We start from the raw sequence: 23,603 nt of genomic DNA, 5'->3' as shown, positions 1-23,603 counted from the left end.
GAATTGCATCATTCTCTGCGTGGTGCAAGTCACATGGTTTGACTGTGCGGCCACAGTCACAAGTCAAATTGTCGATTGTGAACCTATGTTACGATAAAACCAAAAATCCCAAAGTATCAACCTATAAAATGTGCAGGTTGCATCTTTGGACGAACGCTTAATTCGTCTACCATAAGTTCATTTTCGGCGCTGCACAATATTTCCAAATTGGAGCATCCTAAGTACACGGTGCATGCATGTTCATAAATCGAAGACCATTTGTTGCCTCTTCAATTTCTCATTCTACCTCACACAGAGACGAGCATTCTATGCCAACCAAGCTGGCCTACCAACAATTGTATATTACTAAGCGTTCACTTCCCATCCAGAAGCAGCACAGCGAGTCATCTAGTTTTGTGAAAAGTGTCAAGATACTCTTAACAGATGATTGATCATTTCTTCTACCGTCGATGTATTGGCTAGACGAATCATTTAAACTTTTAGCCGGCCCTGCGGTGGTAATATCCCGCAAGTTTCCTCGCTTGTCTATCATTCTCTGCGTGTATCAGCATATATATCAAAGATCAAGAGATGCAACAAGTATAAGCACAGACGTGGTAAGTATTAGCATTACGGACACATACATTTAGTCTTCTGCCGAGCTATATTTGTCACAGCCCTAGATTAGCCTTGTTGTCTTTGCTTGATATTCATGTCATCATGTCTAAATTTAAATGAAATTTGAATTAAGGAATTTTCAAAGCCTCAGAAACCTTGTAAAAATGATCAACATTAAAATCTTCTCAAAGAAGTCCAAGAAAATGTTCCTCTTAGTCTCTGAAAATATTGCAAAGAGGTAAAACTCAAAACAATATTTTTGGTATCTCAGAGTTAATTATTTTGGGCCTTTGAATTAAATAAATAACTATTTGCATTGGATATGTATTTGTTAATTAATTAATATATGTCCAATAATTCTGATCTTTGATGAAGGGCTTTGAAATAATCCAACTAGTCCCTACCATAACTATCAGAAGCAATAAAAATGATTTAGTGTCTAAAACTAAATCAAAACAAACTACAAAAAAAAACTAGAAAACAAAACAGAAATATAAACAGAGCACTTACCTGGCCTACTTACCTGGCTGGCCCAGTTACGGCCCAGCTCCTCCAGCAGCCCAGCCCACCTCCTCCTCCCTGTCGCCTTCCTCCTCGTGCCAGTAGGCAGAGGAGGGACACGGAGCACGCGCCCGAGCTCGCCACGCCACCACCCTGCTCGTCTGCATCGCCTGGCCACCGCGACGCCTCGCGTCATCTCCTCGGCGCTGCCCCGGCCCCCTGGACTCCCTCTCTCTCCCCCAAACGCTCTCCCCTCCTCTGTTCTTTCCGCCACCGAACGCGTCCGTCGCCGCCGACGAGCGTCGCCGTGGCCACAGCCACTGCCTCGCCTCGTCGTTGCGCCCAGAGGCTCTGCCTCGACCCCCTCTTCCTCTCCACCAACCCATGCCCCGCCGAACGCCCTGCATCGCCGCCCACGCCATCTTCCCCATCTCCGGCCGCCCGAGATCGCCGGTGCCCGCTCGCCACCTCCGAAGCCTCCCCGAGCCCACCGAGCTCTACTCCCGACCCCTTGTGAGCTCCTACCCCTTTCCCCTCTCTCCCCGCAGTCTAACTCGCCCTCTAGCACTAGCGCTGCCACGCCCGAGAGCTTGCTGCCGCCGTCCATGGCGCCGCCGCGGCCACAGCTGATGCCACTCGCTTCCCAGCGTTGCCCCGTGCTCAGCACGCTCCCAGGAGCCGGGCGCGCCCACCAGTTCGACCTACCGTTCCCCCTAGCGCCAACCCGCACCAACCCCGAGCTCCGGCCGCCGCCGCGAGCCTGATTCCGGCGAGCCCGTTCGACCTCAGCCCCTCCCGCTTGCTTAGATGGATGCGGCTGAGCGCCAGCTACGCGTAGATGATCGCTGCCGCTGTTTTGGTCGCCGGAGGGCGTTCCCCGAGCCCCTCCGCCGCGTCTGGACTCGCCGGCGGCTAAACGCCGTTGACCCTTGACCGGCGTGGGTTGACCCCACTGCCCGGTTTGACTCTCCCCTCTCTCCCACTGACATGCGGGCCCCGCCCGGCTAACCAAGTTAGTTAGGGTTAATTTTAATTAGGTTAGTTAGTCCAGACACTGACACGCAGGGCCCACAGGTTAGTTTGACCTGGACCAGCCCGTTGACCTGCTGACGTCACTATGAGGTCATGACGCAATAATTCCTTTCTGGAATTTAAATAAATCTTAAATGATTTAATATTTTCAGAAAATGTCCAAAACTTCTAAAAATCATATAAAATCAACCGTAACTCAGAATGAAATAAATGATATATGAAAAATGATCAGAAAAATCCAATCTATCCATCTGTACCATTTTCATGCATGTTAGAACAACTTATAGCTGCTGTTTAGCACAAATCAATTAAATGGCATTTAAACTCTCACATATGGAGTTTGAATTTGAACCTAGTGTTCAAACCAACCCCATTTAACCTGTTGCTAGATGCATTAGCCCAAAACACATTCGTATTGCCATGTCATAGCATGCATCATATTGTGCATTGCATTGATCGTGTTTCTTCTGTGTTTGCCGGTGTTGTTCCCCCTCGGTAGACGCTGTACCAATGATGTGATCATTGACACTGATGAAGACTCAATGTTATCTTCAGAAGTGTCAGGCAAGCAAAATCCCCTTGTTCATTCCGATACAATCCTACTCTCTCGTCCTGCTCTCTTTTACTGCATTAGGACAACAACGAGTCATTTGTTACTTGCTGCGGTAGCTGAACCCCTTTATCCTCTGCATGACCTGTCATTGCCACAGTAAATAGATGAAAACCACTAGTATGAGTAGGAGTTGCTTGAGCCCTGTTGTGCCTACACATTCATGTTTGTTTGTCATGCCTGCTACTGCTTAGAGTTGAGTCAGGTCTGATTCATCGGGAATGAATCAGAGGTGTGTGAACATGTCCTACTGTGTGTGAGCTAAATGTGTGAACACGATTTGGTAAAGGTATCGGTGAGAGGCCATGTAGGAGTACATGGTGGGTTGTCTCATTGAAGCCGTCCTTAGGAACTGAGTTCTGTGTTTGTGATCCATGATTCAGCTACTACCATGCATTGGGCCCTGAAATATGACCCCGCTCAACTTCTTATTCACCCTAGTCCTCTGTCCAGGAGTTGCAAGTAGTTTCTGGTGTTTGTAGCTTACTGGAGGCCGTGGACACCGCTGACCGTAGGGGTGGGCTGTGATGCGGTAGATACGTGGCACGGTGTACCGGATGCCCGTTAGGTGTCTCGGGAACCCTATTCACATCGTTTGGGGCTGTGAGCGAAACTCCGGCCGGATCTCCTCATGGATGGAACCCGAATAGGCGATAAACCTGGACTAGAGACTTGAGTGTTTAGGTAGGTCGTGGTCTACACCCACGTCGGCTTTCGCTTGAAGTCTGCCGAGCACATGTCGTGTGCAGACGCTAAGTGGTGGAAACATGTATGAAGAAGTACACCCCTGCAGGGTTAACATCATCTATTCGAATAGCCGTGTCCGCGGTAAAGGACTTCTGGGTTGCTTATATCAGTTCATAGACAAGTGAAAGTGGATACTCTAAAATACGCAAGATAAGCGTGAGTGCTATGGATGGCGTTCTCGTAAGGAGACGGGAGCGGTTCCATAGTGGTGTATTGGTTGGTGAATATGTGGACTCGTGTGCGCCACCTCAAAAGAGTTACTTACAGTCGTAGTTCAGGTTAGCCACCGAGTCAAAGCTGGCTTGCTGCAGTTAAACCCCCACCATTCCTTTGTTGATAATGATGCATATGTAGTTAGTTCTGATGTAAGTCTTGCTGGGTACATTTGTACTCACGTTTGCCTATTTTATGTTTTTGCAGAGAGACTTCGGTCTCGCTAGTAGTTCTGCGTGGACTTCGACGTTTAGCTTGTTACCTCAGCTACGATCTTGTGCCTCGGCAGGATTTGGTAGATAGTCAGGCTTCTCAGCCTTTTTCATTTATAGATGTCTGTACTCAGACATGATAGCTTCCGCTTGTGTTTTGACTTGTATGCTCTGAATGTTGGGTCGTAGGACCCATGTTTGTAATATCTCGCTCCTCGGAGCCTATTGAATAAAATACTTTAGTTATAGAGTCATGTTGCGATGCCATGTTGTATTTGCACATATCGAGCATATTGTGTGTATGTTATTGAAATGCTTGGTATGTATGGGATTTGACTATCTAGTTGTTTATCTTTAGTAGCCTCTCTTACCGGGAAATGTCTCCTAGTGATTCCACTGAGCCATGGTAGCTTGCTACTGCTCCGGAACACTTAGGCTGGCCGGCATGTGTCCTTCTTCGTTCCTGTGTCTGTCCCCTCGGGGAAATGTCACGCGATGAATACCGGAGTCCTGTTAGCCCGCTACAGCCCGGTTCACCGGAGTCCTGCTAGCCCAGTGCTACAGCCTGGATTCACTCGCTGATGACCGGCACGTTCGTTGCTGGGTCATGTATGCCTGTCCCTGTAAGTTAGTGCCACTTTGGGTTCACGACTAGCCATGTCAGCCCGGGTTCTCTGTCATATGGATGCTAGCGGCACTATCATATACGTGAGCCAAAAGGCGCAAACGGTCCCGGACCAGGTAAGGTGGCACCCGTGGGAATACCGTGCGTGAGGCCGCAAAGTGATATGATGTGTTATATGCTAGATCGGTGTGGCATTGAGTCGGGGTCTTGACAGCGTTGGTATCAGAGCCAGGTTGCCTGCCTGTAGGATTACCAAGACAAACTGGTCGAAGTCGAGTCTAGAAATTCTTTAGTTATACGTAGGGGAATTGATTGTGGGTTGAAACGTAAGGCTCGTTTACTCCTTATACCTCATGGCCTTCTGATCTGAGTCATCATCTTCTCTTCTACGGGGATTAAGAACTACGCTATCTCTTCTTTCTATCAGGATCACGTGTTACTAATCCGTAGACTTATAGAATTGTTGGACTTAAGCCTCTGTTCAGTTTCTACTACCTCCATACGTTAACTGTTGATCTCGAAACCTTGATATTGTGCTTCCGAGTGGTTATGCCACCATTTTTGTAGCATGTCTCAAATCTTTTTGAGCATTTATAGCCGTTATGCTGTCCGAGTCATCCCAGGTTTCTAAACAATCTGATGCACTTGCAAACCCTTTCCCTCCAGTTTTTTTTATGTTCCTTTGGGCCAGGTTAATCACACTAATTTCTAAGTTGAGGTATTCTATTGCCTCGACATATATGTTGGAGTTATCATTATGACCCTAGGTGTCCTAGGGGATCATCTAGTGGTCTAGCCATGATCTGTGTTTCCAGTGTGATGATTCTGGCCGTCATTATCGAAAGCATCCCGTGATGCCATTTAGTTAGTAGGCATTCTATTTCTGGGTTCTGAACCCGAGATTCACCCCATTTACCTCATGTTGATAGTGTTGCTAGTTCCTTTAGGAAATTAGTAACTTTTGCATTAGTCCTCGAGGTCCATGGTATTTTCCTTCTTCCAAATACTATGAACCACTTATGGCAGTAGTTTGTTGGATCAAAACATCATAACAGGAGTGCTCTCGATGGGTTCTCTATTCTATATTGCGACTCTGCTAGTTCAACTTTTCTGCATGGGTTATCCGGAAAATTTTTGTTGAACTTGGTTCAACATACTAATCTATGCATCCACAACTCAGAAAAACATATGTTCCTTTGAGTTGTCCCCCTTTAGTTGTCTTCTGATCGTCGTCTATCAATTGATAGTCAAGAGTATGTATGCATTCGTTCATCGATGCCTATTATTCTTGTGGTCCGTCAAGCCATTCTATTCTGGAATGACTAGGAGAAACAAACTCCAGAACCTGACCCATATCCAGGGTTGGGTCAAAGAAGTTGTGCTCCGCAGATCAAATTGCTAATCCAGCTTTTGTTCTATTCTACCTTGGAGTATTACCATCTTTTATATCGGGATTATTATAGGAACTGCACACCATCCTATGAACTCTTGGTACAGTGATACTTCTTGCCATCATTGTTCATTCCTCGGTTCATGTGCTATGGTAACCAGAATGCCGACAAGTGAATCATGGTGTGTGAAATCAATACTCCTAGCAACTCCGTTGCTTGGTAGTTAAATGGACGATAACCTCATTCTTAGCGTGTTGATTATTGAATCGTCACCCTAAGGTTGATTGTGCTACCTAGTCCTTATTTCTGGTGCACTCTCCGATCAATGAGTTAGGATAGTGCCAATCCTTGCTTATTTGATCATATCGTCTTGCTCTGGAAAGCGAGATTGTTCTCGAGCTTACTAACATATCGGTGGTTCGTGATTTTCCGAATATCTTCTCGGAAGTATTACCAGGTTGTCACCTGGCCGCTATGTTGAGTTCGTGACCAAGTTGGTTTTCTTATAAATCACTCCTTCTCCAAGAATCTGTGTTGGATATTCCTGAGCTAGTTGGTTGAGCTAGACAACAACTTGGAGAGTTGGGAGATAAAAGCTTGTCTGACTTAGTTCATGTTAAGGGATATCTTCTTGTGTGTGTGTGTGTGTGTTGAAGAAGGATGATATCTCTACCGATTGGTCCTCGTGATCAGTTGTTGGATCTATTGTCTTGTCAAAACGTGGATTTGAGTATGGGCTATCGTCAAGTCAAATCAGAAACCAACGATGTTCGTAATGTTGTCTTACTCGTGGTTGATCCCTCGAGCATACACCATTCCATCTTTTGGTCTGACCAATACTATCACCTTGTTCACATAATAGCGGAATTCCAGTGATATGGAAATTCTGATGAGTTGTTGTTGAGCCCATCAGCAACATTTTATCTCCTCCATAATTCATGATGAACATCAGGCTAGCGTTGGAAACTTGTGTAAGCATTATCTTCGTGTTCCGCTCATGAGGTATATGTTCGGATGAAAGGAGTGACTTCCTCTGATTCACGTGCATTTGGTGCAAGTTGTCGCCGTGAGTTCGGGAAAGATTGTTTTTGTTTTCTTTGGAATCATCCCAAGTCAGTCATGCATGTGCGAAGTATTCTATGGTCTGATAGACTGATCATCTTCATTCTATACGTATCCCTAATACACCAAGCCACTGATTGATTTATTCAAGGAGAAGAAGCTCTTTCTTAAGAGTATACCTTACGTAAGGACTTTGATATCCTCGATGATGGTTCCCCACCGGAACTCGGTAGTGTTTTATTGTAAGACTACCATGTGATCATGTTTGTCTGGGACAACATGTTCACATGTGTGTAGCAGAACCAGCTCATGTTTTGGAGCTTGCTATCGTAGTTCATCTCCCGAGAATCCCGCAACGTCATCTCGTCGATTTGTGTTGCAAACTTTCATTTTTCTTCCTAGACCCGATGGGTCTGGAATATTCTGACACCAACCAGATCTGAATCTCAGGCAGACTTGATGGTTGGAATGTTTCCCAAGAACTACAATACTGGTCCCTCTATAACCGGTAAAGTGGATGTCGTGGCCAACACACCCAGCCGGAAGACCTGTTATTGTAATATCTTGTTTGAGGAAGTTGGCCACCTCCCCATAAGGACTTCGTAGGATTTACTCCTTAGATGTTCCTTATGGATTTCTTTTGTGTTTCCAAAGTACGACCTTTACTTGATGTTCTAGATACCAGACCATTTCAAGGAATGGGATACGCTAGTACATCAAGGAGAACATTAGAAGCGGCGTGCTAAATGTCTCTCGGTCGATCATCCAGATTTCGTCCCCTTGGCCTCGCTAAGGTGAAATCTGAGAAAGTGTTATCCTCCTTTGCATCTGCATCGTCCATCGCTAGTCATCATGGTAGTATGATGTGTTGTCAGCACCCTTGACATGGATGTTGGTAAAACCTTGATGATTATGGAAATGCTCAAGTTCTTGAGAGCACGCACAAGCGCTAGGTGTTACCATCGGCACTAACTGGGATTGCTCTCAGTTTCCTCGGTTATGCTATAACTTTTCAAAACAGTGGACTCACTCTCTATTGTTGAGCTTCCCCCCCAGTTACTAAAATCATCCCTTGTGTTGTCTTCAACAAGGTAATCCACATCATTCATTCTGGCCCGGAATGTCATTCCACCGAACTCCTCCAAATGATCGATTGTGATTTGCCCTAGGCTGATATAGAGAGTTTCAATGATCTTTGAATCAAAGGTAATTCTTTTTGCCACTTAAGGGGATATATCTACGAGTCACGGTCCCTAAGGTGTCTCGTTGTGGTATCATGACAACCCAACTCCTCGCTACATGGACAACCGTTCCCCACCCTCTTAGGTGTGAAATTGTTGTCTATCTAGTGAACCATCGTCATCTGTTTCACTCCATCCCCTAGATGTGTGTCTCGTGTCTCAGCTCGAGAGATGTTTATATCTCACCCCATGAGCTGATCCTGAGTTGTTCGGTCTTCAAGAAGATAGATTCTTCTAGAGTTTCCTTTCCTCTTCTCGTCATGTTAGTTGGAGTTCCCAGAACAAGACGACAAGACAAAGATGGTGATTGAATCAACGCCCCTATGAAGTGCACCTGGATCGTGAGGATTATACTAGTTTCCGTTCCTCCTTCATCTTACCCTACGCTTGAATCTCGGGACGAGATTCTTGTTTAGTGGGGGGTGAGTTGTCACAACCCTAGATTAGCCTTGTTGTCTTTGCTTGATATTCATGTCATCATGTCTAAATTTAAATGAAATTTGAATTGAGGAATTTTCAAAGCCTCAGAAACCTTGTAAAAATGATCAACATTAAAATCTTCTCAAAGAAGTCCAAGAAAATGTTCCTCTTAGTCTCTGAAAATATTGCAAAGAGGTAAAACTCAAAACAATATTTTTGGTATCTCAGAGTTAATTATTTTGGGCCTTTGAATTAAATAAATAACTATTTGCATTGGATATGTATTTGTTAATTAATTAATATATGTCCAATAATTCTGATCTTTGATGAAGGGCTTTGGAATAATCCAACTAGTCCCTACCATAACTATAAGAAGCGATAAAAATGATTTAGTGTCTAAAACTAAATCAAAACAAACTACAGAAAAAAATAGAAAACAAAACAGAAATATAAAACAGAGCACTTACCTGGCCTACTTACCTGGCTGGCCCAGTTACGGCCCAGCTCCTCCAGCAGCCCAGCCCACCTCCTCCTCCCTGTCGCCTTCCTCCTCGTGCCAGTAGGCAGGGGAGGGACACGGCGCACGCGCCCGAGCTCGCCACGCCACCACCCTGCTCGTCTGCATCGCCTGGCCACCGCGACGCCTCGCGTCATCTCCTCGGCGCTGTCCCGACCCCCTGGACTCCCTCTCTCTCCCCCAAACGCTCTCCCCTCCTCTGTTCTTTCCGCCACCGAACGCGTCCGTCGCTGCCGACGAGCGTCGCCGTGGCCACAGCCACTGCCTCGCCTCGTCGTTGCGCCCAGAGGCTCCGCCTCGACCCCCTCTTCCTCTCCACCAACCCATGCCCCGTCGGACGCCCTGCATCGCCGCCCACGCCATCTTCCCCATCTCCGGCCGCCCGAGATCGCCGGTGCCCGCTCGCCACCTCCGAAGCCTCCCCGAGCCCACCGAGCTCTACTCCCGACCCCTTGTGAGATCCTACGCCTTTCCCCTCTCTCCCCGCAGTCTAACTCGCCCTCTAGCACTAGCGCTGCCACGCCCGAGAGCTTGCTGCCGCCGTCCATGGCGCCGCCGTGGCCACAGCTGCTGCCACTCGCTTCCGAGCGTTGCCCCGTGCTCAGCACGCTCCCAGGAGCCGGGCGCGCCCACCAGTTCGACCTACCGTTCCCCCTAGCGCCAACCCGCACCAACCCCGAGCTCCGGCCGCCGCCGCGAGCCTGATTCCGGCGAGCCCGTTTGACCTCAGCCCCTCCCGCTTGCTTAGATGGATGCGGCTGAGCGCCAGCTACGCGTAGATGATCGTTGCCGCTGTTTTGGTCGCCGGAGGGCGTTCCCCGAGCCCCTCCGCCGCGTCTGGACTCGCCGGCGGCGAAACGCCGTTGACCCTTGACCGGCGTGGGTTGACCCCACTGCCCGGTTTGACTCTCCCCTCTCTCCCACTGACATGCGGGCCCCGCCCGGCTAACCAAGTTAGTTAGGGTTAATTTTAATTAGGTTAGTTAGTCCAGACACTGACACGCAGGGCCCACAGGTTAGTTTGACCTGGACCAGCCCGTTGACCTGCTGACGTCACTATGAGGTCATGCTGACGCAATAATTCCTTTCTGGAATTTAAATAAATCTTAAATGATTTAATATTTTCAGAAAATGTCCAAAACTTCTAAAAATCATATAAAATCAACCGTAACTCGGAATGAAATAAATGATATATGAAAAATGATCAGAAAAATCCAATCTATCCATCTGTACCATTTTCATGCATGTTAGAACAACTTATAGCTGCTGTTTAGCACAAATCAATTAAATGGCATTTAAACTCTCACATATGGAGTTTGAATTTGAACCTAGTGTTCAAACCAACCCCATTTAACCTGTTGCTAGATGCATTAGCCCAAAACACATTTGTATTGCCATGTCATAGCATGCATCATATTGTGCATTGCATTGATCGTGTTTCTTCTGTGTTTGCCGGTGTTGTTCCCCCTCGGTAGACGCTGTACCAATGATGTGATCATTGACACTGATGAAGACTCAATGTTATCTTCAGAAGTGCCAGGCAAGCAAAACCCCCTTGTTCATTCCGATACAATCCTACTCTCTCGCCCTGCTCTCTTTTACTGCATTAGGACAACAACGAGTCATTTGTTACTTGCTGCGGTAGCTGAACCCCTTTATCCTCTGCATGACCTGTCATTGCCACAGTAAATAGATGAAACCCACTAGTATGAGTAGGAGTTGCTTGAGCCCTGTTGTGCCTACACATTCATGTTTGTTTGTCATGCCTGCTACTGCTTAGAGTTGAGTCAGGTCTGATTCATCGGGAATGAATCAGATGTGTGTGAACATGTCCTACTGTGTGTGAGCTAAATGTGTGAACACGATTTGGTAAAGGTATCGGTGAGAGGCCATGTAGGAGTACATGGTGGGTTGTCTCATTGAAACCGTCCTTAGGAACTGAGTTCTGTGTTTGTGACCCATGATTCAGCTACTACCATGCATTGGGCCCTGAAATATGACCCCGCTTGACTTCTTATTCACCCTAGTCCTCTGTCTTGGAGTTGCAAGTAGTTTCTGGTGTTTGTAGCTTACTGAAGGCCGTGGACACCGCTGACCGTAGGGGTGGGCTGTGATGCGGTAGGTACGTGGCACGGTGTACCGGATGCCCGTTAGGTGTCTCGGGAACCCTATTCACATTGTTTGGGGCTGTGAGCGAAACTCCGGCCGGATCTCCTCATGGATGGAACCCGAATAGGCGATAAACCTGGACTAGAGACTTGAGTGTTTAGGTAGGTCGTGGTCTACACCCACGTCGGCTTTTGCTTGAAGTCTGCCGAGCACATGTCGTGTGCAGACGCTAAGTGGTGGAAACATGTATGAAGAAGTACACCCCTGCAGGGTTAACATCATCTATTCGAATAGCCGTGTCCGCGGTAAAGGACTTCTGGGTTGCTTATATCAGTTCATAGACAAGTGAAAGTGGATACTCTAAAATACGCAAGATAAGCGTGAGTGCTATGGATGGCGTTCTCGTAAGGAGACGGGAGCGGTTCCATAGTGGTGTATTGGTTGGTGAATATGTGGACTCGTGTGCGCCACCTCAAAAGAGTTACTTACAGTCGTAGTTCAGGTTAGCCACCGAGTCAAAGCTGGCTTGCTGCAGTTAAACCCCCACCATTCCTTTGTTGATAATGATGCATATGTAGTTAGTTCTGATGCAAGTCTTGTTGGGTACATTTGTACTCACGTTTGCCCATTTTATGTTTTTGCAGAGAGACTTCGGTCTCGCTAGTAGTTCTGCGTGGACTTCGACGTTTAGCTTGTTACCTAAGCTACGATCTTGTGCCTCGGCAGGATTTGGTAGATAGTCAGGCTTCTCAGCCTTTTTCATTTATAGATGTCTGTACTCAGACATGATAGCTTCCGCTTGTGTTTTGACTTGTATGCTCTGAATGTTGGGTCGTAGGACCCATGTTTGTAATATCTCGCTCCTCGGAGCCTATTGAATAAAATACTTGAGTTATAGAGTCATGTTGTGATGCCATGTTGTATTTGCACATATCGAGCATATTGTGTGTATGTTATTGAAATGCTTGGTATGTGTGGGATCTGACTATCTAGTTGTTTATCCTTAGTAGCCTCTCTTACCGGGAAATGTCTCCTAGTGATTCTACTGAGCCATGGTAGCTTGCTACTGCTCCGGAACACATAGGCTGGCCGGCATGTGTCTTTCTTCGTTCCTGTGTCTGTCCCCTCGGGGAAATGTCACGCGATGAATACCGAAGTCCTGTTAGCCCGCTACAGCCCGGTTCACCGGAGTCCTGCTAGCCCAGTGCTACAGCCTGGATTCACTCGCTGATGACCGACACGTTCGTTGCTGGGTCATGTATGCCTGTCCCTGTAAGTTAGTGCCACTTTGGGTTCACGACTAGCCATGTCAGCCCGGGTTCTCTGTCATATGGATGCTAGCGGCACTATCATATACGTGAGCCAAAAGGCGCAAACGGTCCCGGTCCAGGTAAGGTGGCACCCGTGGGAATATCGTGCATGAGGCCGCAAAGTGATATGATGTGTTATATGCTAGATCGGTGTGGCATTGAGTCGGGGTCCTGACAATATTCCTCATTTGTCCTATTCCATCTTCTACTGCTTGAACAATATTGGTTGACTTGTTCACACCGTCCGCTATCACTTGGCTGCAAATGGTTGTTTCAGAAACAGACAATAAGGGATGAGCTAATGAGTTGAATAATTATCCACAGTTCTCATGCTTATGACAGATTCAATTTTCGACTAAATATGTCTACGGTGTTAACTGTAAGCAACTTTAAATCAATATCACATTCAGTATGCGGATTTAAAACTTAGTTTGGTCTACAGATGTGAAACTGAGTGCAGGTCAGCTGCAATTAATGTGTGCCGAATAATATAAACCTACATCAATTTGCAACAATAGTGCTACGACATAGATAGATAAATCTTTGGTTTTCCATAACCAAAAAAAATAGATGAACATCCATGTGAAACTCAGGCATATAGTTATTTTGCGTTTACCTCAAGTCGCTAAGCTCAAGGGTGAAATCACTGATTTCCATGCCAGAGAGTCTTACAGCTGTCATCGTGCTCGGTAACTCATCCAGAGCTGCATCAGCCAGCAGAGCAAATGAATTTGCAGCTCTCCTCATAGCCTGTTGAATAGAACTGAGTCTGAAAACTCAATCAAATAAAAACCATACAAATGGCTATGAAATATCGATTTTGCACCTCCAAATTAAGAAATTAAGTAGTGCGTTAAAGGGGCAAAACGATGTGTGGAAGTTGAGGGGTATTTTCACAGCACATAACCATCCTCCCAACCTGTCATTTTCAGACACCACACGTTCTCTTATTTCAATCTTCAGCAATCAGCTCCTCAACTTCCATAACTTTTTCTTTTTCATTCCCCCTTATCGTCAAAATAACCATTGCTTCTCCTAACTCGCGCACACATAACATAAATTGCCACAAAGTATATTAGTTGATACAACATGTTATAAACATTGGTTTTATGACTAATGAGATGCCACATTATTAGCAGCTCCAAAACAGAGATAATATGTTAACACTGGCACTTGAAATATATACATGGAATTCCATGTGGGTCCAGTCATGAGTTCCAGATTTTCTGTTGAAGAGAGAAGAGTGTTGTTAGGTAAGCCCAAAAAATAGATTTGTGGGAACGCTTGGGTCGGAAGGTAGTTCATCAGAGGGACGAGATGCTCCTTTCTCTCCATCACCCAACTCCAAGCACTTCCAACCCCAGGTAGGGGGGATTCGCAATCTCTTGGTGATGTCCTCCTTGAAGGTCCTCGTGGGTGACGTCTGGCAGTGTAGACGCAAGGGCAACTCTAACTTTAGCTAGCGTCCAAGGGCCACATTGGCTATCGCCGGGTTTTAAGGCAACCCTAGCATTCAGCTAGACCAAAGGCACTCCAGCACTAGACTAGTCCGAGGTCAACTCTAGCTCTAGGCTAGTCCAAAGGCAACTCTAGCACTAGGCTAATCCAATGGGAGCTCTAGCACTAGTTTAGTCTCCGGGCAAATGTGACCGGGTTCAAAGGGGCAGCGCCCCTCGCGGCAGTCCCTCGTGAGTTCGGGTAGCGCCCGTAACCTCAACGTCATGTGGATCCACACTGCGACCCCAACCGCGTGAATGTCCAACATTAGCAACGCCGGCTGCAGCGCCTAGCTCTGCTCTGTGCCTAGCCAAGGAGAGGCAGTTGCGCCTATTTGCCATGTTCCATACCTTGCCATGCCAAGTCGGTCGCGCCACTCTGCCTTCTCCAGGTTTGGCCGCATCTGGGTGACTGTGGCTTCATCTAGCGTTCCTAATTAATTTATGCGTGGCTTGGGGTAGATCAGTGTGATTTGGGGTAGATCCGTGTGATTTGGTGGTAGATCAGTGTGATCTTAATTGATGTGCAGTCCATGTATTAGGGTGATCGTTGGTATAAGGGTTGGTTCTACACATTGTAATTCTGATCCTTGTACCAGCTCTACCCTTCTACATGAAGGCATGCAGTGAAGATCATCACCGTTGTAGTTCGGGTCCATGTGTAATATGCTTATGTTCTTCATTGCAGTGCTCTGCACGCAAGTTGGTCCTCAACAATGCTGCTCAGGGCAGCTGCTCCAAGGGCAAGGAGGTAGCAGAAGGCAGCGCCTCCAAGAGGCGTCGGGGGAGACCGGTGAATGTTGGCCAGTAGGTCCAACCCACTTCTGTGGGTTGCATTTACTTCCTATCCCCGATGCCTCCAGTGAGGACTTGTCCTCCATCCCAAGGAGATCACTCTCAAGACTAACACTGGATGCAACTGGATGGTGAGGCTCCGGGAGGATTGCCATGGATCAAGGGTGGCCCGGCTTCGCCGGAGCTCGCCAATTGCAAATCCAGTATTTCCTCATCTTCAAGGTCACTGTGTTCGACCGTTCATGCGCAGAGCTGGTGATCAAGTGTGCTCAACACAACCCAAAACTTGCTAGGGTCGAAGAGTGAGGGCTTTGTAATCTCTGTCGTCGTTAGTGTCAAGGTCCTGAACTCGTATTATGGGTATGACTGTGTGTTGCACTTGCCTTACTGTTGCTATTATGCCTATGACTCTGTGTGCTGGTAATCTCACCACTAGAAGAAGAGGTGTCTTGCACGTAACCAAACAGCAGCACATTGCATCTAGGGATCTAGGGAGAACATGCTTACAACCAAACGTCCCCCCCCCCACTGCCTCTTTCAAGTGAGGAAGGCCATATATATAGGGAAATAGTTCAGGAAATCACATGGCATGCCATTATGCTACATACATTGGTGCGCCCATCTTTCTCAACATGGTGAGTGGTGTAGGAATATTACTAAGACATCTAGCATATTCCTTTTTTTTCTAGAATACACATAGCATGTGTATCATCTACTCCCTCCGTCCGAAAATACTTGTCATCAAAATGGATAAAAAGATATGTATCTAGAACTAAAATACGTCTAGATACGTCCCCTTTTATCCATTTTGATGACAAGTATTTCCGGACGGAGGGAGTATTAAAGAAGAAGAGGCAAAAAAGCCAAGTACAATGCCTTTTGGCTATTACAACACTAATCTCCAGGATTAGCAACCGCACCCACTATGCCTACCACGAGCATGCCTCATCCAGTCCAACCTCTAGCCGAAGACCTCGAGGCAAAACAGGGAGCAACCAGACCGCATCATGATTGAAGCCGCAGACCTTTGCAACAACCATGTCTCTAGAACAGCCTGGACCAACGTGCCCCTCACCTATGCGCCTAGAAGGAATCGACATATGGACAGCGGGCCCGGCCAGACCTGCAGGAAGCATTGTCGAGGAAGTGTTGATGTCGGTGTACATTGCACCCGAAGGCCCACGCCTGAGCAGCAACCACCATGGGGGACTCCACGAGCAACCTGGACGACGCATCCAACGAGGGGGGCGACCCCATGGCACCGGTGTTGCCGCCTAGTCCAAAGAGCCGGATCTAGGGTTTCCCCTGCTGCACGAGCAAGGGAGTTGTGTCAGAGCCATGACAACGCCTCCAAGGAGTGGAAGGCACCCGCAGGCGTCACCGGCGGCAGACTCGGCCACGTGTAGCAAGAATTTTTCCCAAGCCATGACCACAACTCCCAAAGTCCACCGATGCTAGAGCAAACAGGAGTATGCCGGCAAGGCCAACCACCGCAGCAGGAGGAGACACACCTCGTCGCATCTCCGCCACCACCACCACCAAGCCAACAAGATCCTGGGCAGCCTCAGCGGCCCGACCTCAGACTCAAACCCTTGCACCACGCAAGTATGCATCCAAGTCAGGCCCCGGCAGCTCCTCCCAGCACCACGCCGATAAGAGCACCGCCTTAGCACCAAGCCGTGGAATTTTGTGGAGCGCAGATGCCTGCCGCTGAGCGTCACAATGCCAGCACCAAGGACACCAAAGCCACACCGGGCTGCAGCGTCATCGACTCCCCTCCCATACCCAAACTGTGAGGCCGCATCGTCTGGCCAAGGGCACAGCGCCGCCAAAGTACTCGAAGCCGCTCACCAAGGGGCTGACACGCCGAGCTACAGCCCACCCCATCGCCAGACCTGACCGTCGTGCCATCCCCATGGCCACGGCTGGCCGGCGCTACCAAGAGTTCACCAAGGCCGTCGTCCAGAACCGATCTCCGCCACTCGTGCAAGAAAAGGCCGGAGGACCCCGTCTCTTTGGGAGGGGGGCACATCGCCACCGCGGCCGAAGTCAGTGCCAGCAAGGGAGTCGCGTGGGGCACCTGTGGTGGGCTAAGGTTTCAAAAAAATGAGATCCACCCCCAGGTGCCCCCACGCAGGCACCCCGGACATATTTTTATAGAAGAAGCCCACCCGGGTGAGGCATCAGAAATTCGCTCCCGACGGGATTCAAACCCTGGGCGCAGGATACACCATTGAGTTCCCTTGCCACTAGGCTACTGCGTAGTTCTCAGTGGGCTAAGGTTCCGACCCCCAAAGCCGCCACGGGGGAAGGGTCAAGGGGGGAATCCAGCATGAGAGAGTGGTGTGCGTTTGGCAATACTCCCTCTCTTCATGTTTAAATGGCTCATCTCAAAATTCTCAACAACCAAGAAATATGGTGAGTGGAGGGGCATGAGTTTCATGGGTTCAAATTTTCCCAATAAAATGCGCCTCACATGTTCGACTCCTGAAGTGATAATGCAGCACCCTCCCTCTAGTTGGAGATATGCAATGGGCATATGATACTAGTGTATGATACTACTTCTACAATGCATAGTATCATAAGTTTAGATTGCCTCATTTACTGTCATGCATGACACAATGTAGTACAACATTTAATATGATATGGTATCTTGCCAAATCTTCTCTTTCCTCATTTAATTGTGTGCCACCTCAGCAAAAATGTCTAGTTGGCATGCATGATACCGCTTATGATACTCCCGCTGCAAACAGCCTGAGTGTAATTCCCCCTCTCTTATCTCCATGGATTAAATGTTGCGTCGGCTTCAAAGCATTTTTAACTCACCGAGACTCAAAATGGGGCTAATATAACGGAAATCTGAAAAATTTGAGATAGGCCCTCTAAACCAGAAGGGAGAGAGTATTTGGGAAGGGGAATGTGAGTTAAGAGCGGAGAGTTGTATTGACACTAGAAATAGGATGAGTAGTTTTATTCCGAATGCTCTGTTTGGCACATGATAAGAATTATGTGTGAGAATTTGAGGAAACTTTATTCCTTTGTTTGGTTCGCGGGAATCAACGAGGGAATAGATAAGGGAAGATAATGTAAGTTATGGTGAAGGGTTAGGATGGACTCACTAAAAGAATTCCTTTCCAAATAAAACGGTGAGAGTTGGAGTATAAATTCTCATGCCTAATCCCTTCTCAATTTCCACTCCCCCACACCAAACAACAAATTTAAAATCTCGTGCTCATTCATTTCCCGTTTTCTAGTAACATCAACTCGAAATTGCATTGAGAAGCCAGACTTACGAGCATCGTAGGAATCGCCACCGCTACCATGCTGATGAAGGCAACGGATGTCTGGAGAAGGCAACAAAAGATGGGGGAAATAAGAGGCACTCCATGACCTCAAGATTGCAGCAATACGGAAGAATTAATCTTTCAAAAACTCAAATGAAAACTGAAACTAGATGGCAGAGACTCAGTGTCTCACCGTGACGGCGACGAAGGTCAGGAGGAAGAACACCGGGTCCCCAAGACCAGCGCGGACCGCAAGGTGATGGGCCGGAGGGCCCGCCGGGTCCCCGGCGCCAACGCTCTCCACGTATCCCTCCGCCCCTTCTTGCGCCCCCCGCGCCTCATCCTCCGTCGCTCCATTCTCCTCCTCCTCCTCCCCCACTAACGCCGCCGCCGTCTCGCTCTTGGCTTCGGAAGCGCTGGAGAGGCGTTTCTTGGGGAGAGGAGGTGGTGGCTGTGTGTAAGACAATAAGTTTTGGGGAACCAGCACAACCCTCTAGGGGTGGCTTATCTCATTATATATAATGGTTGTGTTACAATATGTACCATATACGTACATATGTACAGAAGCTATACATAGTCTAACACCCTCCCTCAATCTTAGCCACTTTCTAAAGAACTGAGAAGGGTAAGATTGCGCCTACAAGCCTCAAACTGTGGCAGCGGTAAAGGCTTAGTGAAGATGTCTGCAAGTTGATCCTTAGATGAGATAAACTTGATCTGGAGTTGCTTCTGTGATACACGTTCCCGTACAAAGTGATAGTCAATTTCAATGTGTTTCATTCGGGCATGAAATACTGGATTTGCAGAAAGGTATGTAGCACCGATGTTATCACACCAAAGAATAGGAGGCTGTGGTTGAGACAAACCCAACTCCTGAAGCAAAGACTGCACCCAAATAATCTCTGCAGTAGCATTAGCCACAGCCTTGTACTCAGCTTCAGTACTGCTACGTGACACAGTAGCCTGTTTCCGAGCACTCCAGGCGATCAAATTAGAGCCAAAGAATACTGCATAACCCCCCGTGGATCGCCTGTCATCTGGGCTACCAGCCCAATCTGCATCAGAGAAGGCCGAAAGGACCCGAGAGGAAGTCGGCCGAATATGCATACCAAATGTCAGGGTGAACTGAACATAACGAAGAATGCGTTTAACAGCAGCCCAATGAGTATCTCTGGGAGCCTGAAGATACTGACAAACCCTGTTAACAGCATAAGAGATATCTGGTCTCGTGATCGTCAAGTATTGAAGTCCACCAACAATGCTCCTGTACTCTGTGGCATCCGTAGGAGACAAAAGCTCACCATCAACAGCTGTTATCTTGTCGGTAGACGACATGGGTGTGGTGGTCGGTTTGCACTTCAGCATGCCAGCTCTCTGTAACAACTCCAAGGAGTACTTCTTCTGCGTAAGGACAAGACCAGTAGCACGAGAAGTGACCTCAACTCCAAGAAAGTAGTGAAGCTTCCCAAGATCTTTGACCGCAAAATCAGCACCAAGAGAGCAGACAAGAGCATCAGCAGCATACTGAGAAGAGCTGACAAGGATAATATCATCGACATATACCAAAAGATACATAGTGACTTCTGGCTTCTGTAGAAGAAATAACGAAGTGTCAGCAGTAGACGGCACAAACCCATGAGCACGAAGGGCAGAGGCAAGGCGGGCATGCCAGGCATGAGGAGCTTGCTTCAAACCATATAGTGCTTTGGAAAGACGACAGATATAGTCAGGACGATCAGGATCAGAGAAACCAGGCGGCTGTTTCATATAAACCTCTTCCTCCAAAAATCCATGTAGAAAAGCATTCTGCACATCAAGTTGACGAAGTGACCAACCACGAGAAACAGCAATGGAGAGAAGAAGCCGAATAGTGGTAGGCTTGACGACAGGACTGAAGGTGTCCTCATAGTCAAGACCATGACGCTGCCGAAAACTGCGAGCAACAAGTCGCGCTTTGTAACGCTCAATAGATCCATCCGAATGCTTCTTCACTTTGAATACCCATTTTGAGTCAATAACATTTACCCGTGGTGGTGGAGGAACGAGAGTCCATGTCTTGTTACGAAGAAGAGCATGAAACTCCTGCTCCATAGCCTCTCGCCAATGTGGAATGCGCAGGGCAGCCTGATATGAGCGAGGCTCAGAAGATGGATCCGCAACAGCAGCAGCCAAACAAGCAGCCAACCAAGCAACCGTACCATCCTTACGTTCCTTAGGTTTGAAAATGCCACTGCGACTGCGTGTATGTGGTCGGGACACAGGAACCACCGAGGTCGACGGAGCAGCCTGCAACGGGCTGGAGGATGGCGACGTTGACGAGTCAGCCGGTGACGAGGAGCCAGTCACGGTAGCCTCGGACTCGGTTGGCGAAGAAGGCCGACCCACCGGCGAAACCGGCAGACAGGACGAAGCAGCTGGCGACTCCGGCATCACAGACCGGGCCGATGGCGAGCTCGGCATAGTGGGCCGTGGCGCGGCCGGTGTCGCGGGCCGATCCGCTGATGAAGGCGACGTGAGGACCCGAGCCACGGGCGAAGACGGCGTGACGGGCCGAGCCGCAGGCGAAGACGGCGTGACGGGCCGAGCCGCGGGCGACTCGGCGGCCGCTGGCGAAACGGACCGAGCAGTGGAGATGCTCGGCGCGACGGGCTCGTCGGGTGACCATGCATGGGCACGCGAATCGATGCCATGCAACATAGGGCGATCGACGTGCCCACCAGAAGACGACGATGATGATGGTGAATCCTCCAACAGCTCCAAACGAGCTCCACGTCCGGTTCCTGCACCATGGTTAGGTAACAGCAAAGGAGAGTATGCAACATCATCAAATTGGTCAGAAGCAACAGAGGATGAATGCAGGGATGGTGGTTCGACAGTGGACACAGGAAGGTTGGCAAAGGGAAAAACATGCTCATCAAACACGACGTCCCAAGATATATAGACACGATTAGTGGGAACATGAAGACATTTGTAACCTTTATGAAGAGAGCTATAGCCAAGAAAAACACACTTCTTAGAACGAAACTCAAGCTTGCGCTTGTTATATGGACGAAGATGCGGCCAGCAAGCACACCCAAATACCTTGAGAAAGGTATAATCAGGTTGTTCATTAAGGAGAACCTCAATGGGAGTCTTCATGTTTAAAACATGAGTAGGAGTACGGTTGATGAGAAAGCATGCAGTGATGAAAGCATCACTCCAAAACCGAAACGGAACAGATGCATGGGCCAAAAGAGTAAGACCAGCTTCAACAATATGACGATGCTTACGTTCGACTGAACCATTCTGCTGATGTGTATGTGGACATGCTAAACGATGAGCTATCCCAAGCGACTGAAAGAAAGAGTTGAGGTTGCGATACTCGCCCCCCCAGTCTGACTGGACATGAACAATTTTGTGCTTGAGAAGACGTTCAACATGTTTTTGAAACTGAACAAAAATATCAAACACATCAGATTTGCGTTTAATAAGGTAAAGCCAGGTAAAGCGACTATAAGCATCAACGAAACTGATATAGTAATTATGACCACTGACAGAAGTCTGAGCAGGACCCCATACATCTGAAAACACAAGTTCTAAAGGATGTTTCACCTCACGACTGGACTCCGAAAAAGGAAGTTGATGACTCTTCCCCCGCTGACAAGCATCACACACTGCTACATCTTTATGACTAGACAAACTAGGAAGCTCATGACGACGCAAAATATGACGGACAATAGGTGTGGCCGGTGACCAAGACGAGCATGCCACTGTGACGGAGAGACCCGAACTCCACTGAAAACACGAGCGACACCAGGATGCTCCAGACGGTAGAGGCCCTGGCACAACCGCCCACTAAGAAGAATGTCCCTCGTGCCCCGATCCTTAATAAAAAGATCAAAAGGGTGAAATTCACAAAGCACATTATTATCACGTGTGAGTTTAGGAACTGAAAGAAGATTACGGGTCACAGATGGAACTCGAAGAACATTGCGAAGCTGAAGACTCCTATTGGCATGTCTAGTGAGAAGAGATGCTTGACCAATATGAGAGATGTGCATACCTGCTCCATTGGCGGTGTGGATCTTGTCGGAGCCATGATAGGGTTCACGAGTGTGAAGCTTCCCCATCTCGCTGGTTAGATGCTCTGTCGCCCCAGAGTCCATGTACCAGTGTGGATCGATGGAGTAGGACTGAGTGTGTCCCTGTTGCTTCTGCGGCGCGGGACGATCAGCCATGGCGACCTGACGGGCATTGTTGCGTGTATCTTTGCCGTCATTGCCAAGACCAAGGAAGCTTCGCTGGAAGCGCTTATGACACTTGGAGGCCCAATGCCCATCGCGGCCACAAAGCTGACACACACGTGGACCGCCAGCCCCCGGTAAGGTCGCAGTAGGTGGGGGGGCCGAGGCGGGCGACGGTGGCAGCCCCAAGGGAGACCGGGGTGATGAAGAAGAGCGGCCACCCTTGGTGGCGGCATTGGCCGAGAGGGAGCCAGTGCCCCTGGTGCGGCGAGTCTCGACCCGTTGCTCAGTGAGAAGGAGCCGAGAGAAAACCTCGTGTGCCAGCATGGGTGTCGAGTTGCCCCGCTCGTTGATGATCTCGACTAAGGCATCATACTCCTCATCAAGACCATTGACAATAAACGAGTTGAACTCGGAGTCGGTGAGGGGCTGTCCAATGGAGGCCAATGTGTCGGCGAGGCCCTTGACCTTGTTGTAGAACTCAGTGGCAGTGGAGTCAAGCTTCTGACACTCTCCAAGCTGACGACGGAGTGCAGAGACACGAGCCTGGGACTGCGCTGCAAAGGTGCGCTCAAGGATGGTCCAGGCCTCATGAGACGTCTTCGCGAAGACAACAAGGCCGGCAACTGCCGGCGAGAGCGACCCCTGGATGGAGGAGAGGTTCGCCTGGTCCTGCCCCGTCCAGACGCGATGGGCCGGATTGTAGACCGGACCGTGCACGCTGTCTACCAGCGCGGGTGGGGAGGGAAGCGATCCGTCGACGTAGCCTAGCAGGTAGTGACTCCCCAAGAGCGGGAGAACCTGCGCACGCCAGAAGATGTAGTTGTCGGCGGAGAGCTTGATGGTGATGAGATGACCGAAGTGAAACGGCGGCGGCGAAGACAATCCCATCGAGGAGGCTGCTTGGGGTGCAAACACCATGGAGGCAGCCGGAGGCACCGAAGCCGATGCGGGAGGAGGCGGGACCGCAGCCAGGGCGGGCGCCGCAAAGCTCGCGGCCGGTGCGGACGCCGCAAGGCCCGCGGCCGGGGCGGACGCCGCCAACCCCGCCAGCGGGGCAGTGTGATCCACTTGCGGCAGGAGCGGCGGGACGACGCCTGCGGAGTCCGCAGCGGACGGCGGCGCCGCGGTGTGGACCACGAGGTCACGCCCAAGCGAGGGCGCCGGCGGCGTGGAGAAGACGGAGCCGATGCTCCTTGTCCCGATCGGAGCCGGAAC

General features: G+C 48.9%; 1 protein-coding gene across 1 annotated transcript in view; it reads right to left on the bottom strand.

Annotated features, from left to right (window-relative positions):
* Positions 1 to 186: 186 nt before the first annotated feature.
* The window catches only part of LOC119360767, a 26,315-nt gene continuing 2,898 nt past the window's right edge, over positions 187 to 23,603 (bottom strand). The window contains exons 2-5 of the mRNA XM_037626273.1: positions 18,356 to 18,613; positions 18,172 to 18,222; positions 13,204 to 13,337; positions 187 to 535 (exon numbers count right to left, since the gene is read on the bottom strand). Coding sequence (XP_037482170.1) covers positions 529 to 535; positions 13,204 to 13,337; positions 18,172 to 18,222; positions 18,356 to 18,613 — 450 coding nt within the window. The 3' untranslated portion in view covers positions 187 to 528. The remainder of the gene's footprint in view (positions 536 to 13,203; positions 13,338 to 18,171; positions 18,223 to 18,355; positions 18,614 to 23,603) is intronic.

Source organism: Triticum dicoccoides, chromosome 2B (assembly GCF_002162155.2).
Source record: "Triticum dicoccoides isolate Atlit2015 ecotype Zavitan chromosome 2B, WEW_v2.0, whole genome shotgun sequence".
Lineage (NCBI taxonomy): Eukaryota > Viridiplantae > Streptophyta > Magnoliopsida > Poales > Poaceae > Triticum > Triticum dicoccoides.
This window is presented reverse-complemented; position numbering and strand designations above follow the sequence as displayed.